The following is an 8,867-nucleotide window of genomic DNA, read 5'->3' as shown; positions in this document are numbered from 1 at the left end:
GTTTTTTTTTTGTATGAATTTTTTACAATCATTATTTTTAATATTTATCATTTTATTAGAGCTGCAAGTTACTAATTTATAGATTTTTTTAGTAATACTGTTAATTTCTTTTTAAACAGGTTTTTTGAAGAAAATTCAGAAGAAGAGGTAAGTCTTTACATATTTAGTTTATAGGTTTTAGTTTTAATTTTAAGAATGATACTTTCTCTTTATCATGTTTTCTTATGCAGGAGAAGAAAAGATATTGACGGAGAAGGAAGCAGAGTCTCCGGAGAGCAAAAACGAGCACGATGATTCTATTGTATCTTTTCTTTATCCTCAGACTTCTTTACATTACTTATATTGTATGGATTTGGATTTATATCACTGGATGTACTGGTTTGTGATTTCATTATGTTGATATGGATGTTGGTTTGGACTTATAGACATGTGTAAATGTCTATTGTGGATCTTTGTATGGATTTTGTCATTTGATCTTTGTATATTGATGTTGTATATGGATGTTAATCAAATGGGCTCAAATTGAAAGCTCAATAATATCTAATTAAATTAAGTTTAAGCCTAGCTTGAACCAAGCTCAAATTCATAAAATAAAAATCAAGTCAAGCTTAAATAATTATTTTAACGACTTAGTTCATTTTAAACTCAGCTTGACTTGATTAGGTTATCTTATCAAATAAGCTTGAACAACACAAAGCTTAGCTCGACTTGGCCTATTTACAACCCCAACCTAGCTCAAACAAAGAAAGGAAAATACAAAGAGGAGAAAGGTTGATCGCCTTTCTTCATCAAGGTGGCAATTGCCAAGCTCCCAAACTAACAACCTTCTAAGTTTAGGAGAAAAGGATCCATGGCTTCTCAAATTTGGAAAAGGAATAGGAGGGAAAATTCCAAGGAGTAGGCAGCCTCGGAACTTCCAAACCAAGGATAATGAAATAGAAATCTCAACATCTAAAGAAGAGTAGTTGTTTTCATTCAAATAGAGGGAAGATAGAAATATCAATTCCTTTCAAGTTGGGATGATTTAAAGTACACCTACTTTTACTCACTTCAGAAACATTCTATTACAAATTACTTTAATACGGACAAGACAAAAGTTTAAGTGGTAATTGGCAAAAGAGGGCCACTTAATAGTGGGGGTGGTAAACAAAGGCCTTTGTCACTTGAGCATCAGAGGATGTGAAGTGCCACCAAACACTAATGTGCAACAAACAGCTGGTGCATTTAATTCATCATCAATACTCAACAAATATTTGGATTTGCCAAATGATTCTTCCATATCAACTTGCACAGATCAAGATCCATGCTGGAATATATTCTCCTTGATACAAGCCAGATATTTTCAAATACTCCAGTTACTGATAAACTATGCAACTGAGAGTTCAGATTAAGGACACAGGACTAAAAAAGGACCAGCAGATATGAAAATTTAGTTTCACTTGAAACAGACAAATCACTGTAGTCTTGAGTTTAACTCCTTTGTCCTATTATCAGAAAGCCAAGAACATATTCCTCTTTGTGGGATGAACAGGAATACTGGCGTTTTCAGCCAAACAATTGTATACATGTCATTGTCAGATGGAACAAGGTTCCTTCATATCAATCTTATTCTCAGAATCACAATCATGATTTTCCACTCTCTTGATGAGCTTTTTATTGTTAAATTATGATCACCAGTAAGGTGAGTTTTTAAGGTTATTTTGTTAAAAGGAAAAGGTCCAACACTTCACAGATAACCAATTGGCCACTTGTATTGATCACTTATTTCTCCCTGTAAAGCTAACTTTACTATATTGAAATCTATAAAATGGCACGCTATGTTTGAGTTGTAACCGTTGGTTCGAGGAACAAAATTTAAGCGAATGGTCGTTTACACTCAATCTACACATTCATATAACTTGTATTTGTTGTTCGATTTGAGTAGGTATCTTCATTTAGTTATAATATTTAGTAAGAATACCTACATGTTCATATTCATGTTTAGTGCCAAAGTAGTATTCAGATGCTATTTGGACTGAGATGGTAAAAAAAGATATTGAGATTTTGTTAGCTACCACTCCCACTAAACACAACCAAGAGCTCATAGGACTCTGACCCCTTGAACAGGGACACCCATTATCATCCATGGATTGACCTCACTCTCAGCATGGAGAACCACATCACACCAACAAAAAGCTCCACCACTTCTCTCTTCTTCTCATCCCACCAGAACAGACTATTATAAATAACTCCCTCCAGCTTGCCTTGCCATTCCACAACTCTTGATGAAGTGAGCATCCCCACAGATCCTTGCCCACAGATCCTTGCCCTGCTGAGGGAGAGAGGAATTGTTCAGCTTGGCAGCGTGTGAAGAAAGTGATGATGAACATTCAAACAGGACAGGGCTCGAGAAAGGACTCCATGCATACTCAACAAGTCTCTGTTGATTGGAGAGGCAAACCTTGCATGCCAAATAAGCATGGTGGCATGAGAGCTGTCATCTTTGTTTTAGGTCTCTCTCTCTCTCTTTCTCATAAATCTTCTTTGTGCTCATCATGGCAGGAGTTTTATCCTAACAATTGACCGAAAGTGCTTAGATTCATAGATCACTGAAATTAACTGCAGGAATTCAAGCACTTGAGATCATGGCGATTGCTGCAGTTGGGAACAACCTCATAACCTATGTCTTCAATGAGATGCATTTCTCCTTGTCGAAATCAGCAAACATAGTGACCAACTTTGTAGGGACTATGTTTCTTCTGTCCCTGCTCGGTGGCTTCCTCTCAGATTCCTATCTAGGGAGCTTCTGGACCATGCTAATATTTGGATTTGTAGAGCTCTCAGTAAGCCCTATGAAGCCATATTCTACTGAAACTGACAGATTTTCCATCAGAATCCAAGTGTTTCGGCTAATCCTAAAGTGCTTTCACAGGGATACATATTGCTGTCAGTGCAAGCTCATGTGCCACAGTTGAGGCCACCCTCATGCAACATGATGTCCCCAGAGGAGCACTGCGTGGAGGCAAAGGGGTTTAAGGCCACTGTCTTCTTTGTGGCTCTCTACTTGGTGGCCTTAGGAAGTGGGTGCCTGAAACCCAACATGATCTCACATGGAGCTGACCAGTTCAGGAAAGATGACCCTGTTCAGTGCAAGAAACTCTCCACTTACTTCAACACAGCCTACTTCAGCTTCTGTGTAGGGGAGCTCATTGCCCTCACTGTCCTCATTTGGGTCCAGACGATGTCGGGGATGGACGTCGGGTTCGGTGTGTCAGCAGGTGCCATGGCCATGGGGCTTGCTGTCATGGTCTCTGGTGCCTTCTTCTACAGGAACAAACAACCACAAGGCAGCATCTTCACACCAATAGCAAGGGTATGGCTTGAGACCTCTCCTTCCCTTTGTTATATATAGCACAATCTTCGGATGTTTTCGAGTTTATGCAACATCCACAATTCCTGTTGAGATCTAGCAACAGACCATTAACTTTTTAAAACACTAACATGGCATTCCTATGGCAATCATCTCAACTCGACAACACGAAGATGTGGATGCTAACATGGATCGACAAGTCGATCTCGTGGTTGCCCTCTCCATATCGAAGACAACAATCTCGCAAGTGAATCCTTAATTCATTTTGCTAAGTTGGCATAATGTCGAGTGAATAATCACTTAGATTTGCAAAAAAATGAAAATGTTTGGTATGGTAATGTATAACTGAACTAACAATAAACTTGCAGGTCTTTGTAGCTGCATTCAGCAAGAGAAAGCAAATTTGCCCTTCAAGCTCTGACACTCTTCACAGAAGCCACATCAATGAATCCTCTTCATGTGTCAGCAATCCACCATTTGCCAACAAGTTTAGGTGAGCAAAAACTAGCACTCCAGGTTCACATATCGAAAATATCGGCGATGTTTTACTGAATTCATAATCTATGCATACTGTGAATAAGGTTCTTGGACAAAGCCTGTGTCCGAGTTGAAGATGGCTCTAACATGAAGGAGAGCCCATGGAGACTGTGCACAGTCTCAGAAGTAGAGCAAGTTAAGATCATTATCTCAGTGATTCCAATTTTTGGATGCACCATCATCTTCAACACCATCTTAGCACAGCTGCAGACCTTCTCGGTCCAACAAGGAAGTGCCATGGACACCAAGCTCACTCACTCATTCCATGTCCCCCCTGCATCCCTCCAAGCCATACCCTACATCATGCTCACTGTACTAGTGCCCATCTACGAGACGTGCTTCGTTCCACTCACTCGAAAGTTCACTCGAACCGACTCCGGGATCACTCCCCTACAACGCATCGGTGTCGGGCTATTCACCGTGACATTCTCCATGGTTGCTGCAGCCATGATCGAGAGGAAGAGGAGGGAAACATACATGGAGTCCAACAAGCTACTCTCCCTCTTTTGGATTGCACCGCAGTTCCTAATCTTCGGGCTCTCAGAGATGTTCACCGCAGTGGGGCTCATTGAGTTCTTCTACAAGCAATCCCTGGCTGGCATGCAGGCCTTCCTGACAGCCATGACCTACTGCTCCTACTCATTTGGGTTCTACTTGAGCTCCCTGCTCGTCTCACTCGTGAACAAGATCACTTCAGTCTCATCCAACGACGGTTGGCTAAGTGACAACGACCTTAACAACGATAGGCTGGACCTCTTCTATTGGCTCCTTGCTGCCCTCAGCCTCGCCAACTTCTTCGCCTACTTAGTCTGCTCCAATTGGTATTCCAGTTGCCTATCTCCATCTACTGACACTAGTGAAGACAACCACATCAGTTCCTCTAAGCATGTTCAAGCTGAGGATATTCTGTAAAGAGTCATCATCCCTCCACACACAATTTTTAACTTTACTCACCATCCTGCATTATTTATTATAAGAAAAAGCAGCATAGAAAGCATGTCAGTGAATCCAGTGCTAGCTAGTTAACAGTTAAACATGCATAAACTATACTAGTTAGGCATATGCTATAATGTCGAAAAGCAAGTTAGGCTGCCTAATTCCATTAGCAACATTATGCATCATTTGGTACCCTATCAAGTTCAAATTTATGAGTTTAAAGCTAAGTAGCATCTTACCATATGAATTCAGCAGGAAGCTTACTACGAAGATGGGTAGGCATCCTAACTTTGTGGCCTTGAAGAAACCAAAATATGCTTTTGAGTGGTTCTTGATGCAGTAAGGTTTAAGAAGATAAGAAACCTGAGTATACTGAAAGAAGGCTTATAACGATAACTGCGCCATAATGCAATCGCCTTATTATAAATATAAAAAAGTTAAAGTGCATAGTTTCACAAAGAAGATATAGAAATCAGAGTATGATGACCTAGACCTAGTCAAAATGATAATTACATTGGAATAGATTAGTGATGTGCGTTTCACAGTATGCTGCACGCATTCTTGCTCTCTGCGAGCATTTTGAACTCTTGAGCATCCTTCTGAGCCCTCTCCAGTTTCTCCTTAAGGTTTTTAATATCTTCGTCCGATCTCTTCCTTGCTTCTTGAGATACCTTCTCTGCTTCAAGTCGAGCAGCATGCTCTTCTGCCAATTGTTTCTCGAGTTTCTCCACTGTTAGCTTCAACTTTTGTTCAACCTACAGATGTGACGGGGAAGCTAACTGAGAATAAAAATATTTCTACTGAAAAAAAATAACATGCAGATGACTTGCGAGCCATACAGTTATCGGAGCAATGGCAATATGAATCATATAATCTACCTAGAACTAATTTATACGAAACAGAAATGGTGGTAATTTTTGTGTTCATGTTTCAAAAACAACATAAACAATAACATATAATGTAAATAATTTAATAATGGAGACTTTTTGCCCAAGAAGAATACAGAACATTTGGAGAAACAAATTGCTTTATCCTTAGACTTTTTGCTGATTTATCAAAATGCCCTCATAACTCCCACACTATATAATTGTCAAAATTATCCCATAATTTCATCCTGCCCTCTACACTTCCATAGTATTGTGGATTCACCCATCCACTGTTAATAGTAATGAAGGGGTGAATCAAAAATACTTATGGAATTGTGAAACTGCTATTGAAGTTGATTCTCCAAAGTTAATTGTCACAAGAAATTAATGAACTGATGTTTGGCATGAGAATTTAAGCGTAGGTTCTTTTCTGGACTAGTATTTTCTACCAATATAATGCTAATGTGACAAACTAAAAATCAAAAAAATGCCTCAAATTCAGATTGAGGATTTTTACATCAACATGCAAATTAGTTACAATATCAAACAAACAATTTACCATTTCAGTAATTCGCTCAAGTTGAAAATCATATGACTTGGCTATTTCTTCCTTCAATTCAGATATCTGCTGTTCAGAATATCCCTGCATGGATTGAACCTCTTTTTCTTTGCGATGGACACTCAAAGCTCCTTTCTGTCACCATGAACATAACGTAAACAAGAAGTTGAGCAGACAAGCTGGAGGTATAAGCAATACAATTCTAGAAAAACAATGACGAATAGGGTAGTTATAAATATTAAGGATCAAAGTTAGCTCCTTGCCTTTAGTTCATCAAAAAGTTCATCAGAAAATGGTTTTCCACCATTGCTAGATACAACAGAGTCAACAAGATAAAAAAGGCCTTCCAATTGCTTAGCTCGTTTTGCCTCATCCTTAGTCTTATTGTCAAAAAGAACAATTCTAGACTTGCAAGATTCAAGAAATTTCTGCAAAACAGAAGCAACAAAATTATAAAAAAATAATAATAATTCCAGGATATAGATTTTTTTTTCTCAAAAAGATTCAGGTCACGGAAGAAGATTCTTGAATGTGCATAATAGAGATTGCAAATATAATACAAATGCACCTTTTCTATCAAGGAATCATATGAAATATTGTGGTTATAGTTATCTCAAATATATAAAATAAAGAACTTAGGTATCAAGAAAACAGAATAATGATGATGGAACCTGTAAAGGCTTGGGCTTCTTGTGACCAATGAAATCCTTGAGAGATTGTCCAGCACTTTCAAGATCATCTCCACCAGTAAAAACTACAATCATATAGTCCAGAATTTTTTCACCAAAAAAGGTTTTTAGACTTTCAATTGCAGCCTCTTCTTCAGCTGAGAAACGTGATCTAACAGAAAAAACCATGAGTATTGCATGAATGCCATCTTGTGCCAAGTTTACACAACGAACAATTTCTCTGCCAGTAGCACCTGCCTCATCAGAACTATCAAAGAGCCCTGTAAATATAAACACTCAATCATCAAATAACAAAAGAAGAAAATTGTGGAGTGATATCATTCATAACCAAACACAAGGATCTCAGTGTAAAAACTCACCAGGAGTGTCAATTACATTGACACGACGACCATCCCTCAATGTAATGCTTTCCAATTTACATGTACTCGTTACAGAAAACATGAAGGCCTTTGACATGAATGCTTCTCTACCAAGAATACTGTTTCCCGTTGCACTTTTCCCATTTCCAGTTTTTCCAAAGAGGACCAAATTAAACTCATTATGGAAGTTGGTCAAGTCCCAATCATCATCCATGTTACTTGAACTCATTATGCAATAAGAAATCTGAACAAAATAAAAGAACCACAATAAAAACTAAACTAAATTACTAAAGTACAAGTATGTACCAAACCTATGTTCACCTGGATCAAAAAAATTGAAAAACAAAAACTCTTCCAACCACATCCTTTCTCACTATTAATATAAAATATGAACCAATATGAGTTAAAATAATTGGCTGTTGGATCAGAGAAAACAGGAAGGGGAAAAAGATAAAAAGTATGATTATCTAGTGTGTATAAAATTGGTATATCACAAGCATTCTTATCAAGATTATGGTTACACCATTATATATTATCATGAAAGCATGTTTATAGCTCTACAAATTGTGAAGCATGTTCGTGACTTATCCTAACTTCTTGGTGAGACTGACAAATTTTCGGATCCCCAAGCATGTTCATTAATTATCATGTATGCATAAATATCTTTAGCATGGCAAGTATGATGACACAAAAAATTGAGTTCAAGACCTCTTTGCTATGAGCTCATGTTGTTGCAAACAAGCAATGGAATGTGGTTTACTCTCTTGGGACTCACTCGTTCAAGAACTAGGTGCACAAGTGAATTTCTTCTAGTTTGGTCTATTACCAAATAATCCAATTCACTCAAAATTAAGAAATTGACTCCACTAGTGTGGTACAGCAGTAAAGCCACTTAAAGGAACAATAAAAGGATTTACAAATAAGTGAATCAGGGAGGAAGGCCATCTAACTCAGGATTATCAAAAAAAAAAAAAATTGCAAATTTGACCCAACTTGTTAGATCAAAATTCCCAACAACCCAAGCTTCTGGGAATACAGCCGTCAAAGATCAAGCATGCTTAAAAACAAATCCAAGTCCTCCATACTCTGGGTGCTCAATAAACCCATACGCTGTCTACAAATAGGAGACAAATCACTACCGATCAAAGCGAAATCTAGTACCGGAGCAACCCAAATTGATGAATTCAAAGTAAAAAACAAAAACAAAAACAAGTTTGTTGAATCCGTAAATGATCAACAAAAACTAGGAAATTTTCACCACGAATACCAAAACAAGCACAGCGGAAGTCGAGAAGTAACAGCGATTTTTAGAGAAGAAACTAAATAGACGAGGAATCAGTGAGCGACTATACCTCTACCGATCGCGCTGGAAGAAATTGATGAGCGCAGAGACGAGGCAAGGTTTTTATCGGCAGGAGTGGCCAATGGGAAAGGGATCGGCGTCCGATGCGTTTTCTTCGCCTGTCCCTTCGGAAATTTTCTTAATTAATATAAAATGAAAAAAAAATAAATCCTAATCATTTTTTTTTTCTGCTCTAAATGCCCTTCTAAACTTACTTATTCAAAAATATA

General features: G+C 37.9%; 2 protein-coding genes across 3 annotated transcripts; one reads left to right on the top strand and one right to left on the bottom strand.

The window, feature by feature from the left end:
- The first annotated feature begins 2,264 nt into the window (after positions 1-2,264).
- Positions 2,265-5,112, top strand: LOC141831812 (protein NRT1/ PTR FAMILY 4.4-like). Its single transcript, XM_074719211.1, has 5 exons — positions 2,265-2,491; positions 2,605-2,822; positions 2,912-3,352; positions 3,718-3,842; positions 3,931-5,112. The coding sequence occupies exons 1-5, from the start codon at positions 2,359-2,361 to the stop codon at positions 4,796-4,798; spliced, it is 1,785 nt and encodes a 594-aa protein (XP_074575312.1). The 5' UTR covers positions 2,265-2,358; the 3' UTR covers positions 4,799-5,112.
- Positions 5,113-5,226: 114 nt separating this feature from the next.
- LOC141831813 (immune-associated nucleotide-binding protein 9) lies at positions 5,227-8,740 on the bottom strand. 2 transcript variants are annotated; one of them, XM_074719213.1, is made up of 7 exons: positions 8,648-8,740; positions 7,296-7,539; positions 6,919-7,196; positions 6,511-6,675; positions 6,248-6,382; positions 5,518-5,577; positions 5,227-5,484 (listed from the first exon to the last, which is right to left on the bottom strand). In XM_074719213.1, exons 2-7 carry the CDS (start codon positions 7,522-7,524, stop codon positions 5,362-5,364), a joined length of 990 nt encoding a protein of 329 aa, XP_074575314.1. In that variant the 5' UTR covers positions 7,525-7,539; positions 8,648-8,740; the 3' UTR covers positions 5,227-5,361. The 2 variants fall into 2 exon arrangements, with proteins under 2 accessions (XP_074575314.1, XP_074575313.1); XM_074719212.1 differs by having other exon boundaries at positions 5,227-5,577.
- Positions 8,741-8,867: the final 127 nt, after the last annotated feature.

The sequence above is a fragment of the Curcuma longa genome, chromosome 7 (genome assembly GCF_044706935.1).
Source record: "Curcuma longa cultivar G26 ecotype Majalengka, Jawa Barat chromosome 7, ITB_CL_G26_1.1, whole genome shotgun sequence".
Lineage (NCBI taxonomy): Eukaryota > Viridiplantae > Streptophyta > Magnoliopsida > Zingiberales > Zingiberaceae > Curcuma > Curcuma longa.
This window is presented reverse-complemented; position numbering and strand designations above follow the sequence as displayed.

Bases quoted from the DNA above. Each gene is read 5' to 3' on its own strand.
- LOC141831812 (XM_074719211.1), top strand. From the start codon at position 2,359: ATGATGAACATTCAAACAGGACAGGGCTCGAGAAAGGACTCCATGCAT. The intron at 3,353-3,717 runs GTATGGCTTGAG...ATAAACTTGCAG, and splicing joins TCTTCACACCAATAGCAAGG to GTCTTTGTAGCTGCATTCAG. The intron at 3,843-3,930 runs GTGAGCAAAAAC...ACTGTGAATAAG, and splicing joins CCATTTGCCAACAAGTTTAG to GTTCTTGGACAAAGCCTGTG.
- LOC141831813 (XM_074719212.1), bottom strand. From the start codon at position 7,524: ATGAGTTCAAGTAACATGGATGATGATTGGGACTTGACCAACTTCCAT. The intron at 6,676-6,918 runs GTTCCATCATCA...TCTGTTTTGCAG, and splicing joins AGAAGCCCAAGCCTTTACAG to AAATTTCTTGAATCTTGCAA. The intron at 6,383-6,510 runs GCAAGGAGCTAA...TCATGGTGACAG, and splicing joins AACTTTTTGATGAACTAAAG to AAAGGAGCTTTGAGTGTCCA.